General features: G+C 39.0%; 1 protein-coding gene and 1 non-coding gene across 14 annotated transcripts in view; one reads left to right on the top strand and one right to left on the bottom strand.

Annotated features, from left to right (window-relative positions):
- The first annotated feature begins 5,941 nt into the window (after positions 1–5,941).
- CCDC88A (coiled-coil and HOOK domain protein 88A) overlaps positions 5,942–22,197 on the top strand; it is a 139,706-nt gene continuing 123,450 nt past the window's right edge. For 4 of the 13 annotated variants that reach the window (XM_077915429.1, XM_077915430.1, XM_077915428.1 and 1 more), the window contains exons 1-2: positions 5,942–6,900; positions 6,998–7,098. In XM_077915429.1, coding sequence (XP_077771555.1) covers positions 6,838–6,900; positions 6,998–7,098 — 164 coding nt within the window. In that variant the 5' untranslated portion in view covers positions 5,942–6,837. The remainder of the gene's footprint in view (positions 6,901–6,997; positions 7,099–22,197) is intronic. The other 9 variants (XM_077915432.1, XM_077915434.1, XM_077915431.1 and 6 more) reach the window with 3 other exon arrangements.
- TRNAE-CUC (transfer RNA glutamic acid (anticodon CUC)) lies at positions 8,821–8,893 on the bottom strand. Its single transcript has one exon. It is a non-coding gene; the product is annotated as a tRNA-Glu (tRNA).

Genomic DNA, 22,197 nt, shown 5'->3' with positions numbered 1-22,197 from the left:
TTAAATAATTTAAGTTTCATGTGAACTTTCACTTTCAACAGCAGAACAGCAAATACATAGTCTCATATCAGTATAAACATTTTTATATAACTTCCTACTGTCATTCAATAGAAGGAAATAAAACATCTTCATATTTCCTTATTTGTAATGGCTATCATTTTTTTACTTTGTATTTTTTGGTACGAGAGCAGATCTCCATTTTTTTCCAGGATTAGAAGTATTTAATTGTTTTAGCCCACATTTATCTTCAGTAGCCTAAAAGCACCAGTGCTTTATGTAGAAACCTACTTTCTGGTTTCTATTTTATTAATGATCCATCATTTCTTCTAACATTGGCTAGTTTCTGTTTTAACCAGTTACTGCTGTTGTCTGTCTTGAAGATGTAAACTGCTAGAAAGTAGAGGTTGGGAGTAGGCTTACAGTCAGAATAAGAGAATGACTTTTTCACCTTTTAAAAGTACATTTTATAATATTCGCCCTTTTCTACACTTCTTATTTTTTCTTTTCAGGTTTCCATTTGCTTTGTAGCTTTCCATCAGTAGCATTGGAAGTTGGAATGAGTCACCATCTGTGGCATGGGATTAAGGAATTAAAGGGGGAACCATAAACATACAAGGAACTCATCACATGATAGGACAGTCATACTGTGGAAATACCTGGTGAATGACCATTAATTTACAAGATTATTTCATGTCCTATCACAGCAAACTAGTTAAAGAAATAGGGTAGCACCACCTCACCTAGGTAAGACCAAGAAACTGAAAGAAAAAAGAAACATTACATCAAGAGATATTTTTAGGCATACCACAAATTCATGGATTTTTCCCCTAAGAGAGCCCATCAGGTTCTCACTCAAAAACTATTAATTCTTTTAGGCTGTTTTAACAATCTATGAATTCCCTGCACACAGGACATGAGAAGCAGCAAATTAAAATGGGAACTATCGATGTTGTCAGCAACAAATACTAAAAGCCATTCAACGTAAAATTAAAAAGTTGGGCCTGTGAATGTAGGTCAAATGCTCATGCACTTCTTAAGAGCCTGTGAAGGCATAATTGTATTAAAAGCACAACACAGTCATTTAGGTCGATTATGAGGACGTATTTCTTTTTTCTTCTTTTTTTTTAAAGATTTTATTTATTCATGAGAGACACAGAGAGAGAGGCAGAGACATAGAGGGAGAAGTAGGCTCTCTGTGGGGAGCCCGATGCAGGACTCGATCCCAGGACCCCGGGATCACGACCTGAGCCAAAGGCAGACGCTCAACCACTGAGCCACCCAGGCATCCCGAGGATGTATTTCTTTAATAAAGGTCAATTTCTGTTCAGAATATGCTGTCCAATAAAGCTTAGACAATAACATCTTTCTAGAGGATGTGCATCAAAATGGTAACAAGTGAAACACAGTTTGGGTGCTAAAAAGGACAAATACCATTATGTGCTGCTAAGAAATAAAAGAAGTATGTTCCTAAGCTTTTCTCCAAAAAAAAAAAATTATATAGACTTGGAAAAAACCTAGCTCAAAAGCCATTTATTTTATGATCTCAGTGTCTTTTTACTTCTTCAAAATCACTAGCAAGCAGTAATTGCCTGCCTATGCCTCCTCTAGGTCATTAAGTTAATTAGAATAGTCCTCAGAAGTTGCTCTGCTGTGAGCTCTTGCCAATTGTTAGGAATTTAAACTGGTCACCATGGTTGAAAAAAGACTCTTTGACATATTGACTAAAGTGCCCATAATGGCAAGGCACTGCCCTAAATGCCAGAGGCACAAAGATGAGTTTCAAAATGCTAGTCTCCAAGAGTTCCCCAATTTACTCAGAAGAGCAAGTCAGCAAATACGTGCCATTCAGAGCAAGTTAGAGAGGATAAAAGGAGGTTAGATACTGTGCAAGGCGCAAGAGAGGAAGTGGTCAACTCAACCGGAGGAAGAGGAATGCTTCACAGAGAGTGGAGCTAGAATCCTGAACGACGAATGGGAGTCGGCCTGGTGAGGAAGCAGAAAAGACTAGTTCAGATAGGTGTGGTAGCCTGGAATATAATGGTGAATTGGTGATGATTCATTTTGTTTGCAGCACAGCATGAGGGCATTTGAGAGGAGCCCCTGAAAGTGGGCTGAAAGGAGGACCCCTCTTTCTGCCCCATTGTCTCTCTCCAAGTTTCCTTCCCTCTGCAGTTTACACATGGCATAGAGCAAATCCACTGTCTAAGCAGATGCCCAGGGAGAAACAAAGCTAGTATGTTCATTTTACAGTTGAGGAAATTGATGCTTAACTGATGCTCAAAGAAGTGAAACCACATGTCTAATTCTTATCTCTTATTAGATAACGTTTCTCTTAAAACCATGTTAGATAATTAAGACATATGCCTTCTATGATCTTAGGTGAGTTTAAAATCTTATTAGTTAGATCAAGAGGGCTTGAAGACCCTGTTGAAAAGTGTATGAGATTGGATTTCTTTTTTTAAAAAAAGTTATTTATTTGAGTGAGAGAGAGAGCACAAGCAGAGGGGAGAGGGAGAAGCAGGCTCTTCACTAAACAGGGAGCTCGACTTGGGGCTTGATCGCAGGAATCCCTGGGACCTGAGCCGAAGGCAGACACTTAACTGACTGAGCCACCCAGGTGCCCTACGGATTGGATTTCTTGAAGTCATTTCTTTTTAAATATTCATGAAGCAATGGTGCCAGTCTTTTTTTAAAACAGCTTTTTCTGAGAATTAATTGACAATTCAACCACGTAAGGTGTCCAGTTCAAGGATTTTTAGTATATTCACAGAACTGTGCATCTATCACTTTAGAATATTTTCATTTTGTCAAAAAGAAACCCTATATCCCTAAGCCACCAACCTCGTTTCCTCCCAACTGCCCCAGATCTAGGCAACCACTAATCTACTTTTTGTCTATACAGATTAGTCTCTTCTGGACATTTCATATCAATGGAATCGTACAATATGTGGTACCTCGTGACCGGTTTCTTTAAACTTAGTTTAATGTTTTCAGGATTCATCCATGTTGTAGCACATATCATACTTTATTCTTTTTTATTGCCAAAATATTCTACTGTATTGATATAATACATTTCATTTATTCATTTATCAGTTGACGGACATTTGGGTTGTTTCCATTTTGGGGCAATTATAAACAATGGTGCCATCCTGCTGTTGTATTTGTGTTACTTTCATTGTGGTAGCTTGTGCATGTGACTAGCTCTGTAAGTATGTGTCACCCAATATGTGTTTGGGGTGAATCTATCACTTCCTATAGTAGATCAAGATGAAGGTTAACATGGGGTGCTCTGGGTATACAGGTAGTATTACATATGTGTAACCTCAGGGGAAACCTCAATCATAGTACAAGGGAGAGAATCTTTCTCTAGTGACTTCTAAATGAGATCATGGTCCATTCCAAACATTTAACTTCTGATCAGAAAAGAGCAGAGCAAGTAACTTGGGCCCTAGTCAGATGGGTATGATTTTTCCAAAGGCCTTTCCTGTTGGATTTAACATTCTAAGAAAGGATGAATTCAGGATAAATAAATGACTATCAAGTCCAAAAAAAAAAAATACCTGGAAGAAATCTTGAGTAATCTCTTCCTAAGTGAAAGGAAGATAGGAAACTTTTGGATTTAATCTTACAGGATGTTGCAAATTGAAGACCATTAAATAGTGTATAACGTACAATCCCTTTTGTGCCAGACAAAGAAGTTTCCTGATTGTACTCTTGAGATATTATAAAGCATTTCTAAGGCTGCTGTTAAACTAGGGAATTGTGAATTGGTAGGTTTTCAAATAAGTTACTCCAGACCTCAGTCTGGTCTAAAGCTTCCTGTTTTTACAATTAACTCCTCATGTTTCTTTGTTGAGTGTGTGTGTGTGTGTGTGTGTGTGTGTGTAAAAGCTAAAGATAGACCAGGAAGCATCTGGGGCCATTTGGCTGTAGAGGGGAATCCAGATTTGTGAAGGCTAGCTACTACATGTAAACCGAATACAAATTCTATCTTAATGTGTTAACACTCCAGTCATCACTGTCCAAAATGCCCCTAACTTATTGTACTTGGTATTAATACTTTATGAGTTTTTCATCTATGGCTGAAGCAGGTGGGTCTGTCTGAAGATAAACCCCAGTATAGGCATGAACACTTCCATGTAGCTTGGTCATGCTGCCGAGGGATTAGAAAGGGAGGTGGGCATGTCAGGCATTGGGCTGCTCTGAAAGTCATGCTTTATTCTTGGTGCCAGCTCTCTCTCTCTCTCTCTCTCTGCATGTCCAAATAAAGGACTGTGATTAAGAAAGAGTCATCAAGAGCAAAAGGAAAAGATTGCTAGCAACCAGGATGACCCAAAGCTGTATAGTGGTGCAGGCAATGCAAGGTTCTACTTCATACATACCTTGCAAAGTGCCACATGAATGCATCCTAATTTCAGTTAAGATGATTTTGGAAGGCATTTCTCTGGTCTCCACAGCAAGATGGTTTCTCCTCTAACTAAAGGAAGAGAAGTTATATTTCAGGTTTTTTTCTTAAAGATTCTTCATTTGGGGAGAATAATGGTGAAAACCTCAATTACTTTTGTGGAGCATTTACTATAGGTTGCCATTTAATTTAACCCTATTTTTATCCCTGCTTTATACATGAAGAGAGTGAAACACAGAGAGGTTCACTAACTTGCCTAGCCTCACACAACTGGTAAGTATCAGAGCCTGGATTTAAAGCAGGCAGGAAGACTCTAGAGCCCAGGCTCTCAGTTACCGGATTAAGAAATGTTGCTGTTTCTTAGTGTTATAAAACATTTTTTCCTGCTACTTTAAAATATCAGATAAGTACTCAAAGTAGATATTTACGTAAATGTAAAAGCACACACACTGCAAAACCGCAATACTACATTTATTTTCTCCAAAAAATTTTTTTGTTTTATGTGCCCATTTTGTCCCAGAGAAAAGATTTGTATGTTCCTTCAAAATGAGGAGTAACATTGGATTTTGCTGGGGAACTGTTAAAATTACTTTAATGATCCCAGTCGTGCATAGCATAGAGATTTATGACAAATATGTAATGTTTGTCACCCATCTTGGCTGACTTCCAAATGTCTCCTTTTAGTAGCTCTTGATCTTGTTTGGGATTTTTTTTTTTTTTTCCTTCTTCAATAGCCAAATAGTCCAACACAATGTCTGAATCACGTTTGCTCCAGCCAGGGAATACCAACGTGTTGAAGGACAGCTTTGGTTATTTAAAAATCCTACTGCATTCCCTTGCAACTTTGAAGAGCATTCATGCTTGAGTGACCTGGATTTTTATTTATTTATTTATTTATTTATTTATTTATTTATTTATTTATTTATTTATTTATTTTTTAGGGAGAGGAGGTAAAAAGAACAAACACACACACAAACAAAACCAAGTTTGCGGCTCAGATCCCCGTTGTGCTCTTTGCTGCATTGAGTTTTCCTGCTCCGCTTTGCGGGCCAAGAGCCCGCTCAACAGACCCAGTCCAAGGGTCCGAGAAAGGGCTGCCGGCATCCCTCCCGTTTAAAGGGGAAGGATTTCGTTCTCTCTCCTTCGCACATCAAAGCGGGCGCTCGGGGAGGAAACACAGCGTAAGGAGGCACGAGCGGCCGAGCCTGCAGCCCCCGCCCCCACGCCCTGGCAGCCGTCCCCGGCGCGAGCGGGGCGCGGGGCACCGCAGCAGCTGCAGCGAGCGCGCGCACACGCCCGCGCCCGCGCACACGCCCGCGCACACGCCCGCGCACACGCCCGCGCCCGCCGCCAAAATCTGGGCGGCGGCGGGGCCGGCCCCGGGGGCGCGCGCGCGCTCGCACTCGGGGGCGCGCCCATGCAGCGGTTTTCTTCTCCCACAATCCAGAGGCTGCGGCGCGGGAGGGGCGGGGAGTCGGCGGAAGGATACGGGCGCGGAGGGAGAAGCGCGCTCCCTTTGACGGCGGGCCGGCGGCTCCGGCTGGGCGGCGGGGCCGGGGTGTGCTGCGGCACTGCGGCTCTGAGGCCGTTGCTCCGGCTCCTCCAGAGAGGGCGGAGGGGGCGGCTGGAGCGCGGCGCTGACTCGGTGCCCGGGCTTCCCGGAGGCGCGCCGCGGAGGCTGCGGGGCTTAGGAGGCTGGGGGCTTAGGGACGCACATTCGAGCCCCCACGCCCCCCGGGAGGGGAAGGGGGCTGGAGGCGAGGCCTGCGGGCGCGGAGGGATGGTGTGGGCTCGGGGGGAAGGGGCGAGCCCTGCCCGTCGTCGGTGAGGGGCTGCGGGCAGGGGAGGCTCCGCGGGTCCGCGCGGCTCCATGCCCGCTGGCGGCTGCAGGGCGCGGAGCGCGACGCGGGGGTGGAGGCCGGCCGCGGCTCGGGGGCCCCGACGCGGCGTCCCATTTAGCCCGCGTTGGGGGTGAGTCGCCGCGGGCAGCCTCGCTGGTCCGGCTCCTGCAGGAGCTGGGCAGCCTCGACGGGCTTTTTGTCTCGCTGCTCCAGCCCCCTTTCCCTTCCTCCTCCTCCTCCTCCTCCTCCTCCTCCTCCTCCAGATGCCTTTTCTCTGCCCCTCCTCGCCCGGTACAGACATTTCCAGCGCAGGCTGCCGCTCGTGGCTGCTGTCGAAGCCGCTTCTCGGGTCTGGGGCTCGTTCCCCTCTGGGGTGTTTTTTGGGGGGAGGGAGAGTTTGTCTCCCCTCCACGATGGGATTTTCTTCCTGGGCCAGAAATGGACTTTCATTGATTCCTACTTACTTCTTCAACGTTTAGCGACCCATCCATCCCCTTAGGCGTATATATATCTATTTTGTGTGTGTGTGTGTGTGTGTGTGTGTGTGTGTGTGTGGTAGTTCCCCTTTTTCTCAAATACATTATCTGTAAAATGGAGAACGAGATTTTTACCCCCCTTCTGGAGCAGTTCATGACCAGCCCCTTGGTCACTTGGGTAAGTAGGGTGTTATTTGTTGTATGTTTTGCTGCATTATCTGCGGCCGCAGGGATGGAGGTGGGCGTTCGTGTCCTTAACGAGCCTTCTGTTCTAGGTTAAAACGTTTGGACCCCTGGCTGCAGGAAATGGGACCAACCTGGACGAGTATGTGGCTTTGGTGGACGGGGTGTTCCTGAACCAGGTCATGCTCCAAATGTAAGTGTTCTTTTCTTTTCTAGGCAGCTTGTTTTCGTTGAAAAAGGGGGGCATCCTGGAAACTTTATGTGTAAGCTCCTGATTTTGGCTCTTGGGCTGAAAAGAATCCCGGTGGCTTAAGAATTGGACCGCGGAAAGGCGTGATGGTCTTGCGTGCCCCAGCGGCCCGTTTCATCACGACCTCAGTGATTAATGCCTGTTAATATTGCGGAACTTTATAATGTTTCATTCTGCCAACCGTGTATTGTCACCTAATTGTCTTCAGTGCTGAAATCCAAACCACATTGTCCTCTGATAATTTGGTAAAAAGAGAGAGAGAGAAAATAATAGTTTCCTAAGGGGAGTGGTGGTGGTGGTGGGGCCGGGGGGGGGGGGGCGGGGAGGATAAAGCCTTTCCTGTGCAGTTATGTGTATTTGATGCAGAAATGCTTCTTATTAACCTTTGTGTCTAAAAATAAGTGACTCAGATTTTGAAACCGGTGAAGTAAGAACAGATTTCAGAAGAGAGAATCTCAAATAGCAGTTCTGATTGGTCGGAACTGTTGCTGTAGCGAGTAATTTTAAATGGGTACAGTAACTCAAGTCTGATGAGATGATCATCACATCAATCATGTGATTAAGATTTGGGAGGTCATTTTAAGGTATTTTTAAGGCTACTTGTGAAATGCGGGTTACTGACTTCGTGATGACAGCTAGATAATGATTTAGTAGGCAGATCTTTGTCTTTTAAGTTTATGGTGCTGGGTTTGTGTTAAGTAGGAAAGTGTTTTTAGGATGGGAATTGAATGTCAAAATCCTATTGGTAGCTAGGTCAGCGAAATAAATACCATTTGTATCATTATAGATATTGGGCTACATGCATTCCAAGTACATCAGTGTAGGTTTTCTAAGTACAAACTCTGAATTGTTATAGTTGTGCTCAAAATAATGTGTATTTAGCCTTCTCTCTTGAAAAGAATCTGATTACATGAGTGAGTAGTTTGGAACTTCCAATTTCAAGGCATTCTTACCTTTTATACCTGAGGCACTTCAGTGCATTATCAGTGAATAATTGTTACTAAGGAATAAGTCTATTGTTAATAGGCTAATAACAAAATATTATTTCTGTATGTTGTAGGAAATTACGTTTCTTTTTAGATTTCTTATTTAAAAGAGGTAGAAGTCAAGTTCATCAATGTTGCAGTGGTAACTTAGTCTGTGTGCTCAGAAATATTTGTAGTCTGTGTGCTTAGAGAGATTTGTGTGCTGTTTTTCATGTATGTGTTGATCCTACAGGGAAGTATTATACTACTATATGCTTTCTGAAGGTGTTTTATTTGTATAAAATAAAACCAAAAAAATATATATATATAGTCACTAAATGTGTATGTATTTTTTTCTTTTAGAAAGGAAAAAGGAATGTCGACATTAATTATTTCCAGGGATAGTAAATATATTTTTGGCAGCTCTCCCACTGGAACTATTTTTTATCTTTGAAGTATCCCACCATTCCCTAAGCAGAATGGTAGAATAATTAAATTGACTTCTGTTTTAGGAAACCCACATGACAGGAAGGGTAGCCATTAGAGTAGATACTCAGAATTTGTTCCTGTCTCTTGTTTTTAGACAGAAAATCTTGAAATTGTATTCTGAGCCCTAAAAAAAGGAATTTTTACAAACTAGGAAAATACATTACTTTAGTTTTCCACTTTCTTTCGTTGTTTATTTTTAAAGTAGATTTCATGCCCAACGTGAGGCTTGAACTCTTGACCCTGAGATTGAGAGTCTCATGCTCTACTGACTGAGCCAGCCAGGCGCCCCTTGTTTTCCACTTACTTGAATTATTCTTTTTCCAAAAAACACTTCCATTTTTTTTGAGTACTGAATAGTGAACTGAGGTGCTAAAAACAGACACTTAAGCTTGTTTTCACATTGAGTGCAGTTTTATATTCAAAAATACATATGTATATTTTGAAAGTAATGGTGTTTCAAAATAGTGGTTGCCAGGGTTTTTTTTTTTTTTTTTTTTGTAGGGGAGGACTAGCTCCATTCCAAACCTCAGATCTGCTTCTGTTTTCAGTTCCACCTCTCAGTTTCTTTAAAACTTTTTCAGTGTCCTAATTCTGTGCTGAATGACCTATATAAATTAAAGGAAAAGAAAATTAAGAAAAAGAGGAATAGGCATTAGCTTTTTAAAAAATAATTTGCCAGAATAAATTTTTTTTGATGAATTATTTACTTAGTAGAGCAACAAAATATACATTGTTGTTAAAGCTGCATTTTGCTATAACTTTAAAATCATTAGGATTTCTGTTAAGTACTTTACTCAAGTTAGTGTTTGATTTAATTAATGTATTCTCTTGTCAGTTGAGACTGTACCTAGTAAGGTAACCTAAAAATTAATCTTAGTCTAAGTCATTTCTAGATTAAATTTGTTTACAGAGTTTGTGAGTGAGAACCCTTCCTAAATGAAACTATATACTTTTTTCTTCATGTTTGTTTTGCTTGGAGTTCGTTGAGTTTCTTGGATCTATGGGTGTGTAGTTTTTAACAAATTCAGAAAGTTTTGGTCATTATTTTAAAAAATATATATTTATGTGAGAATATTTAAGTGTGTGTTTGTGTATTTTTCCTGCCCCCACTTGCCCTTTGGGAAGTCCAGCTACATGTAAATCAGGCTGCTTGATGTTTACTGATGTTCTGTTCAATTTTTTTCAGGCTTCTCTGCTTCATTTTGGATAATTTTGCTATGTCTCCGACTTCATTAATCTTTTTTTCTATAGTGTTTAAAATTTACGGTTAATTGTGTCCATATGTTTTATTTCAGACATTACAGTTTTATTCTAGAAATCCGGTCCTTTTTTATATCTCCCATTTCTATACCTTTCATGCTTTGTCTTTTCTGTAGCTTCTTGACAAATGGAATATAGTTATAACTGGATTAATGTTTCTTTCCATTCTGTCTGTATAATTTCTAGATTGGTTTTGATTGATTCTTGTTCTTATGAAGGATTGTGTATGTTTGCTTTTGAATGCCTGGTAATTTTTGATTGGATGTTAGACATTTGGAGTTTTCCCTTTTTGGGTGCTGGATATTTTTGTATTTCATTAGGTTTTTTTTTTTTTTTTTCATTAGGTATTCTTGAGCCTTGTTCTGGGATAACTAAATTTCTTGGAAACAGTTTGATCTTTTTAGATCCTGCTTTTAAGTTGTATCAAGTAGTACCACTTTGTCACTTTGTTGGCAAAACCCATCTCAGTACTTTGGGTGGTGAAAACAGAAACTATTCCTGGACCTGTATGAACCCTGGGTGGTGTTCCCTCTAATCCTTTTTTGGTGTTTTTTTCACTGTTCTTGGGTAGCTTCCTCACATGTATATACTAATGAGTACTCAAGACTTGAGGGATACCCTCTGTAGATCTCTGGATTTTTCCGTGAACCTTTCTACTCTTCGTTACCTTGCTTTATGTATGATAGTCATCTTGTTGTTTCTAGCTTAAGTTGCATCTCACCTCATTGCCTGGGTTCTCCATCTCTGCTCTATAGCCTAGGAACTCTTTCAAGGTAATAAGTTGGGACAGTCAAGGATTCATCTTGTGTGTTTCCCATCTATCAGGAATCTACTGTCCTGTGTTGCCTAATAACCCTTGCCTTGAAAAACACTTGATATATTTTGTACTTTTTTTTCCAGTTGTTTCAGGCAGGAGGGTAAATTTGGTTCCTGATACTCTAGATCTTGGCTAAAGTGGAAATCTTTTATGTACTTATAGTTACATTGGCCTGCCACTCTTATATTCCTGCTTTTAGTTGTGACATACGATTTTATTATAGAAGGCCTATAGATTTTTTTTTTCATTTACAGTATTTACTAAAAGTAAGAATATTGATTAGCGGCTTTGGATTTGGCATTTGGACATTGTTTACATTGACTTCTTCATGCCAGTTTACCAACACTGCCTTATAATTTCGGAGTCTGTTCGCTGACTTGGGTTTCCCTGCATTTAGAGATGAATCCTGGATTTCATCGACTAGCTCCTTAAATCAAAGAATCTCTTTAAGAGCTTGTGACATGGCATCAGTCCTCTTTAACTAACGGGAAGGGGAAGCTCTTTAGAGATTGGGAATGATGGGCCAGCTCTTCTGCATGCCGCAGGGCATTTTCATACTTCAGCCAAATGAAATCTTTCTTTCTTTGTGCTAGTTATCAGACATAGGGCTTGGTGACAGTAAAAATAATCATTTCTCTGTTTGAGATGTCATGCAGTTGTGTAACCCATTTCAAATGTTACTTGCTATGAAATTTTAAGAAATAACATTATAGTGAATTTCATAATCCTAAAATTTAAAAAAGCGTATTGATATTACCTAAGCAGTTGAAAATATGGATATAGGATATATGAGAAAATTGTTAATGGTATCAGAACAATGATGTGATTCAACTCCATTAGATAACCATAGAGATCTATATTCGAAATACTTGACAGTTATGATATATACCTGTTATGGTTTTTCTTCTTTTAGAATCTTGGGTTTGAAGGAACTTTAGAAGTCCTCTATTATGAAAATAATTTTTTAATTAAAAAAATTAATAATGACAAAAATTAAATGACACATGGTATGTATATTCTCCTTAAATATTTCCTGAGAAGCAGCTTCGTAAAGTGTACCTAAAAGAAACCATTTATCTAAAAGAGGAGGTTGACTGAGAAATGTTTCTTAGTTCTATGAATGTTTAAGATTCAAAAGTAAGGGGAAGTGGAGAGAGAGGGATGAAATAGATAAAGGGGATCAAGAGTACACTTAACCTTCATGAACACTGAGTAATGTATAGGAGTGTTTTATCATTATATTGTTATACCTGAAACTTAAATAACACTGTATGTTAGTTATACTTCAATTACATTCAAAAATAGATTGTGCTAACTTTATAACTATAGCAACCCTAAAATGACTTATAAAATATATGGGTTTCTTACCAAGTATGGCATTGACTTTGAATTTTGGTATGGATATCTTGGGTGTTCTCGTTGGGCTTCATAGTTCTTAGTTTTGTTTTTGTTTTTTGGTTCTTTAAAAAAAATACTCTTATGATACAATCATAGTTGGAGTCTTGTTAACTAAGTTTTGTGATTTATCGCCCAGATATTTCTTAGATGTGCCCCTGACTTTTGGATTAATGCTGTAGCCCTGACTGGTCTTATTTTGGGGCTTGCCTCTCTTCAAGTTGTTTTCTCATCTGTGATCATATGTGCTTCCATAAGATTCTGAATGTACTTTGGTGGTAGTAGCATTTATCTCAGTGTATTGCAGCTCTTGGTATGTTTGATTCCAGTGACTAACCTGTGAATTTCTTGAAGCCATGGACTATATCTTTCATCTCTATTCCTAGCACAATGCTTGACATACAGTAGGTACTGGATATACTTCTGTTGAGTGAACAAATAATAGAAAGCTAATGTGGTAAAGTAGAATGAATTTGGACTTTGCGTCAGACTTTAAGTCAGACAGGATTTAATTCTCACTATACTACTTATTAGCATATGACCTTAAACAATTTACTTAGCATTTCCATATCTCAGTCTACATCTATGAGATGAAAATTTATGTTTCCTTCCTGGAATAGACTTACTCTCTAATAAGACACAGATAATACTTATTTTCTGTTTTGTTGACTACTGTATCCTCAGTGCTGGTTGCTGTCATTAGTATTATTGTGTGCTAGGCCATGCCTACCTTTTTCTGTTTCTTCAAACAAATTATGATCATTCACAGCTTAGTTTTGCATAATCTCTGTTGATGTCACCCCTATATGGCTGTATGATCTTTAGCAAGTTTCTTCTCAATTTTTTCATTTCATAAACAGGATGAAAGGAGAATCACAGGGTTATGAGAATCAAATAGGATAATTTTTTTAAAAATTTATTTATGATAGTCACAGAGAGAGAGAGAGTGAGAGAGGCAGAGACACAGGTAGAGGGAGAAGCAGGCTCCATGCACCGGGAGCCCGATGTGGGATTCTATCCCGGATCTCCAGGATCGCGCCCTGGGCCAAAGGCAGGCACCAAACCGCTGCGCCACCCAGGGATCCCTCAAATAGGATAATTTGTGAACAATGCTTAGCATACAGCAAGATTAAATTATTGTTAGCTATTGATCTTAATTTTATTTCTATTTTTATAATAATCATTTTCCTGTATACTGCCCTTTTCCCCTTTTTTGCCTATCAAGTTTTTATTCATTCTTTAATACTCTTTGAAGCCTCTTGGCATGGTTAGTTGCTCTCTTTCCTGTCATATATGTCTACCAAATTGTTAAAGTGCTGCAGCTACTAAATAGTTAGCAGTTAGAAGCTAGAGATTTTGTTATGTATCACCAGCACCTAGCAGAGATTTGGTATGTCATAAGTTTTTATTAAATGTCAAAGGAGGGATCCCTGGGTGGCGCAGCGGTTTGGCGCCTGCCTTTGGCCCAGGGCGCGATCCTGGAGACCCGGGATCGAATCCCACGTCGGGCTCCCGGTGCATGGAGCCTGCTTCTCCCTCTGCCTGTGTCTCTGCCTCTCTCTCTCACTGTGTGCCTATCATAAAAAAAAAAAAAAAAAAAAAAATGTCAAAGGAGTGAATGAAACATTTTATAATTTTATTAATTTTTTAAAATTTGAGAACTCTAGTCTTGGTATTATAGAATTTAGTTTTACTTTATTTAGAGAGAGAGTGTGTGAGCAAGTGTGAATATGGTGGGGAAGGACAAAAGGAAAGGGAGACCCCAGCAGACCCCCACTAAGCAAGGAGCCCAACATGGGCTCGATCCCCAATCCTGCAACCTTGAGATCATGACCAGTGCTGAAACCAACTGAGCCACTTAGGTGCCCCAGGGAGAAACAAAATCTTTTTTTGTTGTTGTTTTATAAAAAGATTTTATTTATTTATTCATGAGAGAGAGAGAGAGAGAGAAGCAGAAACATAGGCAGAGGGAGAAGCAGGCTCCGTGCAGGGAGCCCAGTTTGGGACTCCATCCTGGGACTCTGGGATCACGCCCTGAGCCAGAGGCAAATGCTCAGCCACCAAGCCACCCAGGCATCCCGAGAAACAGAGTTTTAACAGGCTCCATGCTCAGCACAGAGCCCAACACATGGGGCTCAATCTCATAACCCTGGGATCATGACTTGAGCTGAAATTAAGAGTTGGATGCTTAAACAACTGGGCGACCCAGGCTCCTCTAGTTTGTTTTCTATTTCTTTTCTTTTGTTCTTTCTCTGTCCTGTTATTTAATTACCTTTATTGAATATTTTCTCCATATGTTATTTTTTTTTTTTAGATATTTTATTCATAAGAGATGCAGAAAGAGAGGCAGAGACATAGGCAGAGGGAGAAGCAGGCTCCCTGCAGGGAGCCTGATGTGGTACTCGATCCCAGGACCCTGGGATCACAACCTGAGCCAAAGACAGATGCTCAACTACTGAGCCACCTAGGTGCCCCTTCCCCATATGTTATGTCTTCCTTGAGTTGAGGTTGTAAGAACAAGTCATAGACCATGCTTTTGTATGGTATTAGAACATGCAGTGACTGAGGTGCCTGGGTGGCTCAGTTGATTAAGTGTCTGCCTTTGACTCACATCATGATCCCAGGATCCTGGGATTGAGTCCTGCATTTGACTCCCTGCTCAGTGGGGAGTCTCCTTCTCCCTCTGCCACCTCCTACTTGTGCTCATTCTCTCTCTCTCTCTCAAATAAATAAATAAATAAATAAATAAATAATAAAATCTTTAAAAAAAAAAAAAAGAATATACAGTGACTTCAGTTTGGTTTCCAATAATGTCCCTGATAATAATATCCAACATATTGAGATTTTTGCCAACAGCCTTATATTTGACTGATGTTTATAAGAGTAGTCCATTGTGATTGTCTGATTCTCTGATCTATATCTATTTAAGCTACAAGAAGTGTTGAGAACCTAGAGAACAGAAACTAGTGGCTACAAATGGGAGTATTTCTGAAAATTTTAACTGAAAAATTTCTATAACATGTATTAATATGGGAAACTCATAAAGGAAGAGCAATTCTTTTTTATTTTTAAAATTTCTTATTTTATTTACTTATTTTTTTTAAAGTAATCTCTCCATCCAGTGTGAGGCTTAAATTCATAACCCCAAAATCAAATGGCATGCTCTATAGACTGAGCCAGCCAGGTGCCCTGAAGAACATCAGTTCTTAACTGTACTCTTTTCAGAACACCAGTTGACCTTCTCTTAGGGTTTGTGAAATGGATTGGTACCATTCTAAACATGGTGTTTCAGTGTTTAAAAATAATATTTGAGGTTTTAATTGATTTTAAGAGATGTCTGTCAATATTCAATTTAGTCATTACCAAGCTAACTACTTTTAGAGAGTTGGTATGGTGTAGAGGAAAAGACTACGTGGAAAATTTTAAATTTAATTCCTGGATCATGGTGGTTGGTGGAGCAGTCAAAATACATACAATATTTTTTGATTAGTTTACTGTATTACATGGGTGCAGCTTGTGGCAGCCCCAAAACATTTACAATAGCAACATCAAAGATCACTCACTGATCATAGATCATTGTAAATACTGTAATAATGGAAAGTGAAATATTGCAATAATTACCGAAATGTGACACCGAGACACAAAGTGGGCAAATGCTGTTGGGGAAACGGTGCCAATAGATTTGATTAACAGAAGATTGTTATAAACTTTCCATTTGTAAAAAATGTAGTTATCTACAAGGTGCAGTAAAGTGAAGCACAATAAAGGAGGTATGTCTGTATACTCTTCTTTTTTCCTGATTTTATTCCTGTGCTATCTTAGCTCTATTTTTGCTAGTTCAATATTTAATAAAACTAGGTTGATGAAAGTCATCAACTTTATTCTGACATTTCTGAGACTCAGGGCAAGTATTCATTTAGCACAAAAGGCCTAAATGTTTAAAGGTTATAAACCAAACTAATAAATTGTTGACTATGTTCTGAACTTTTATCTTGAAAAATATACTTTCATAGTGACTTTAAAAGAAAGATTCAAATTTAGAATTTATGGAATTGAGAATTCATAAATTCAGTGTTAAATCAGAATTTTGTGGAGCCCAACCTCCTCCCCACATCCCTAGCTCTACTGTCTCAGAGAGGCCTCATGTGCATGCCTGTGGACATCCTGCATGCATGTCCAAGATCCAGGCTCTTCCAATAGTAGTCCTTGGCACAGCAGTATATACATCTTTAGCATAGTCCATCCTCAGGACAGACATAGGGAAGAGCCCTGTGCAAGCCCTGCAATTGGATTAGAGATATTTGGGCAAGAAATTCTAGAGTTCCAGGTGGCTTCAGTGTCATCTAGAAGGGGAAGTGAATGATTATATCCTCTTGTTTCCACGGATTCGTAGCCCAGTGGCGAGACTCATGGCCTGGGGAGGGCCAGAGTGGGACTCAGAGCTGAGATGTGTTTTGCCATAGTCTAAATACAGTACTCAGTGAGGAGGCTGAAGGAATGGTTCAGTCAAAGATCAGTTTAGTGAGTAGTTCCTGAGTGCTCACTGTATCACAAGCTATCTGCTAGGTGCTGAGGATACGATGCTGATTAAAGTATGGTCTCTTTGTTCACTAGTAAGAGGGACAACATGCAAATAAATTGAAGTGTGATACATGTGCTATATAGTGGAATTATGTTCTTGAAATAACGTTGGCACAAGGAGAGATGTGATTCTTCACTTATAAGAGGGAAAATTTGAACTAGGACATGACAGTTGAATAGGACCAGTTTGGTAAGTAGGAATCAGAAACAGTGGGAGTAGGAGGAAAATGGCATAAAAAGAGGCATGTTGATGTGACTAAAAATAGTACAATCAAATAACTATAGGTTATTTTGTATAGCTGAAGCAGAGATTGTATGCTTCTTTCACGTAGGAGATGAATTTGAAGAGGTGGGGATTGGGAGTCTGTCCTTAGATACCATGTTAAGAAGATTGGATTTTTTTTCCTGTAGAGACATGTGTTACTTCAGATTCTCTTTGGAGAAACAGAACTCCCAAGTGGTGCGTGTGTGTGTGCACGTGTGCATGTGTGTGTGTATACAGACAGAGAAAGATTTATTTTAAGAAATTGGCTCATGAGATTGTGGAGGATTGGCTACTTTAAAAACTGATGGGGCAGGCTGGCAGGCTGGCTGGCTGGCTGGCTGGAGACTCGGAAGAATTGCATTGAGCTCAATGGCAGCTTGCTAGAAGGAGGTCAGCCTTTGTTCCATTAACACCTTCAAATGATTGGATGAAGCCCCCTCATATTATGGAGGGTAATCTGCTTTACTCAAAGTCCATTGATTTAATGTGTTAATCTTACTGAAAGACACACCTTCACAGAACATCAGAATAATATTTGACCAAATATCTATGCATTGTGGTGCATCAAAGGTAACACACAACATTAACCATCATAGCTAGCGTTTCTTAAACTAGGTCCACAGATATTGGGGGGGGGGGGTGTCTGTGGTAATTTAGGAATTTTAATTTTGTTTTCATTTCAATAATTTAAATTCTTTTCTGAGAGGTAATGATGACAAAATTCTTGGGCAGTGATAATTCACATTGAGAGGGTTTTTTTTTTTAATAGAATAAGACTAATTTCTTAAGTTTCTTAAGTCACTTTCTTATAATGGGTCTGTGGACTCTTAGGATATCTGTAGATTAATCCTCGGAGAGTCTTGATAATTTTGTATTTTAAAACACTACCTTAGGAATGCCTGGGTGGCTCAGTGGTTGAGCATCTGCCTCCAGCTCAGGATGTGATCCCAGGGTTCTGGGATCAAGTCCTGCATCAGGCTTCCTGGAGGGAGCCTGCTTTTCCCTCTGCCTATGTCTCTGCCTCTCTCTCTCTCTCTGTGTGTCTCTCATGAATGAATGAATGAATGAATAAATAAATAAATAAATAAAACACTACCTTACTCCAGCATGGAAAACAGTAATATGGGCTATTGAAATCATAAAAGGAATTGAAACAGATAGCATTTGCATTTCAGAAAGATTGAATTTAGTGCATAGGGAGGGGCAGAATCGAGATAGAAACAGCATTGATGTAGATGTGATATGGAAGAGAGATAACCCTGAAATGATGGGACTTGGTTACTAATTTGATACACAGAATGAGAAAGGGATTAGTCTGGGATGACTACCATACTTTTTACTTGTGTAAAGAGCAGATGGTAACGCCCTTAGTAAGTAAGACATTAGAAGAGGATGAAAATTGAGGGGAGAGGAAGTGTAGAAAGTTAATTTTAAAGTTCTGAGTTAATTTTGGAGTGTCTGGGTGGACAGTAAGAAATATCTTGTGGGCAGGTGGATATATAATGGTTTGGTGCTCAGGGGAAAGGTCTAGAATAGAGATACGGGAATTTACTTTTAAGTGTGTGGTAGAAACTAAAGACATGGGTGTCAGAAAAAAATTACAGATGAGGGTCAATGATAGATCCTACGAAACGGGAATTTTAAGTGTGTGGTAGAAACTAAAGACATGGGTGTCAGAAAAAAATTACAGATGAGGGTCAATGATAGATCCTACGAAACAGCAACACAGCAACATTAAAAGCCTGAAAGTTTGAGGAAAGTAGGAAAATTCATAAGGCTGCTGGGAGGAAATCACAAAGGGAGTCAGGTGAAGATGCATCCAAATATTGTCATGCAAGGTTGATGGCTTACTTGAGATTTGGAAACCATGTATTTGTAGTGGAGCCAATCAGCATGGTTGAATAACTTACCCAGTAATCGTAGCTGCTCAGAAACTGACAAAAAGATCTGTAGAGCTTGCTCAGAATTGGAGATAGATGATGTAGACATAGGGTAGAATATCCAGGTGAACAGTTGAAATGAATAGAGTGTGAGCATTAAAGTGAGGAAGAAAGCAGGTGTCATCAGGAGGAGTCTGATAGAGTGGAGGTTGCAATAGGATGAAGGAAGAGTTAGGATTAGAAGAAGGTGAGAAAGGGTGGAATTGGAGTTGAATGAAGTCAGAGGGGAATTTCAGAATTTGAGATTTTGAAGGTTGTAACTCTGAATGATGATTTAGGGTCAAGGTTAGACTATGCTAATGGGTGGATAAAATGGAATAGAGTGAAAATAACTAAGGTTGAGAAAGAATTTATTTTCTTATTCTTTGTAAGGTTAATGATCTCTTGATTAAGACTAGATTTAGAAATGAATATTTTGAAAGCTGGGAAAAAATAGCTAACTTTAATGGTGTTATAATTAAAGAAAAATTTAATGGTGAGGAAGTTTAATTTTTCATATTAGTATACTGCTTGTTTTAAACATCAAACTTTGTGGGATATCTCTGTAGTTTTTCAGAAAATTTAAAACAATTGTGTATTCTTAATGTAATTTACTTTCCTAGTGAAGGCTAGGAAAAAAAAAAAAACAGCAGTGAACTTCACATTATTATTGACAACATGACTGTTTCCTTTCTTTGGGTGGTAAGGACCAAGGAAGATAGTTTAGTTTTAGGTATTGGGTCCTATTCATTGATTAAGACTTGGATTACTACAGAGTTGTGGAGGATAAGAGATTGTGAAGAAAGACCAGTGGAGGCTATACTCCGATCTGTTTTTGCCAAAACTGGTTTAAAAAGGGTAAACCACAGTAATTCTCCATTAACTTGAATGTTGAGGGGAAAATGCAGTGTTTAGTTTTCTCATAATTGAAGGTTATTTTTTTTTCCAACTCTATATTTTAAATCGTTGCAAATGGGGATCCCTGGGTGGCGCAGCGGTTTAGCGCCTGCCTTTGGCCCAGGGCACGATCCTGGAGACCTGGGATCGAATCCCACGTTGGGCTCCCGGTGCATGGAGCCTGCTTCTCCCTCTGCCTGTGTCTCTGCCTCTCTCTCTCTCTCTCTCTCTCTCTCTCTCTTGCTGTGTGCCTATCATAAAAAAAAAATAAATAAATAAAAATAAAAAAAATAAATCGTTGCAAATGAATTAAACTGTATTTCCACCTTTGTAAATAGAATATTCATGTCATGATTCAAAATCTTATAGTACCTCATTTGTTTTAAACCTAAGTCTTTGTGTTAAGCATTGAATATATATTATTAAGATGAATCTGTAACAAATGATGAATGATCCCAAATATGTATTTGAAAGTAAATCTTTTGTTATTAGCTTAAGTTTTTTTTTTCTTTTTTAGTTTTATGAATTTTGTTTGTTTTGAGTGAGTGAGAGGATGTGTATGTTAGTGTGAATAGGTTAGGGGGCCCTACTGTTTACAAATTAGAAGTTAGATTTGGTCACTAGAGGTATAGATCGTCAGGGAAATTAAGGGGAGGAAGTTAGATTTTTTTTTTTTAAGAATTTACTTATTTGTTTGTTTGTTTGTTTATTTATTTGAGAGAGTGCATGCCTCCTGCACACGGGAGCAAGGCGCAGGGAGGGAGATGGACAAAACAGACTCTACACTGAGCACAGTGCCAGTGTGGGTCTCGATGCAGGGCTCAATCTTAGAACCTGGAGCTGGAAATGATGACCTGAGCGAAATCAAGAGTCAAATGCTTAACCTACTGAGCCACCAAGTGCCCTGGAAGTTAGATTTAATTCAAACCTTGCGGAATGATTGGACTTGGATAGCCATAGATGAAGAGAGGAGGGTATTTTAAGCTAGGAAATCAACATGAGGAAAAAGCATGTTATATTTATGATTTGGGAGGTGGTGAGGAGACTAGCCTTGGTAGAGGATCCATCCAAGTTGGGAAACAGAAGAATAAAAAGTTGCATAGGCAGAGTAGGTCAAATTATGAGAAACTTGAAAAATAGTATAATTTAAGCTGCACATGGCAGGCATTGTAGAGCCATTTAAAATTACTTATTAGGGAATTAGCCATTTAAAATTACTTATTAGGAAAATAACTTTACCATTAGTTTGTAGAACAGATTGAGTATGGACTTTGTTCATCCAGTATTTATTAAGCATATGCTGTGTATACTCTTGCAGGTAGTGAGACTATATCAGCAAATCGGTGAAACTTACATTGTGTTAGTTCTGGGAACAAAGATGAGGAATAGGTAGGAACAAGTAGATGATAGTAGAAGATAGATGGGTAGTGATGGATATCATTCTGTCCTGGTCAGGGTGGGATGCATGAGTGGAGGAGAAGGAGCAAATTCTAGAATTTGCAAAGGAATTGATGGAATTCTAGATATACTGTAATGTATGAAAGGGAAGAATGAAAGATGATATGCCCAGGTTAGAGCTGAGCAGACAGACTTAAAGTTATGTATTTCTCGGAAAGAGGATATTAAGTTTGGATATTTAATTTTGCGTGAAAAAATAAGGACATTTTTCTTAACTTGCAAACTGAAAACATTTAATATGTGTAATACAGCAATGTGTTTCTACAATGATGCCTAATTTTATATGAGAAACATGTCAATAGCTAGGTATTGTACTCATTTACATTTTCATTACTGTTAGTACATATTTTATTTTTGTGTTGAATGAAATAGTTTTGAGGATGTATTATTATAATTCATTTGGACTGTCAGAATGCTTTAAAGTCTGCATTAATAGGATCTAACTTATTTAGGAGATTTAACAATTCCCAAAAAATTAAGTTGCATTTTAATTCCTCGGTTGTAAGAATTTAGCGGTCTTTGTGTTATATTTTTGTTAACTATAAGGATTCAAAGTTTTTGTCTGTGCTTATAGAAAGAGCTCGGGCCAGTGTTTTTGGATAGTGCCATTCTCAATAAGTTTTTCTGTTATCTGAGAGCATTCATATAATTACTCTGTTTTACACTTTATTCTGAAAAATAGTCTGTTCCAGAGTTATTTATTCTGGAAGAAAATTTTGGTTTTTGTATAGTTCTCCATAAGTTTTATTTTTATTTTTGTTTTAATTCTGCAATGCATAAATTAAGTCTGATACTGAGTATTGTAGGTTTTTCTTTTGAATATCCCATTATCCATCAACTTTCTGTTCCCGGCTGCTTTCAAAATATTCTAAAAGTTTACATCATTTTTTCCTCTGTCTTCTAAAAACTAGGGACCCATTTTATTAAATTGGAGGTCCCTAAAACATTTTATTTCTCTGGAGCTATTTGTAGACCATGCCACAAATTCTTTACTTC

This window comes from Canis aureus, chromosome 11 (genome assembly GCF_053574225.1).
Source record: "Canis aureus isolate CA01 chromosome 11, VMU_Caureus_v.1.0, whole genome shotgun sequence".
Lineage (NCBI taxonomy): Eukaryota > Metazoa > Chordata > Mammalia > Carnivora > Canidae > Canis > Canis aureus.
The sequence above is the reverse complement of the archived record's forward strand: the minus strand, read 5'-3'. Positions and strand labels throughout refer to the sequence as shown.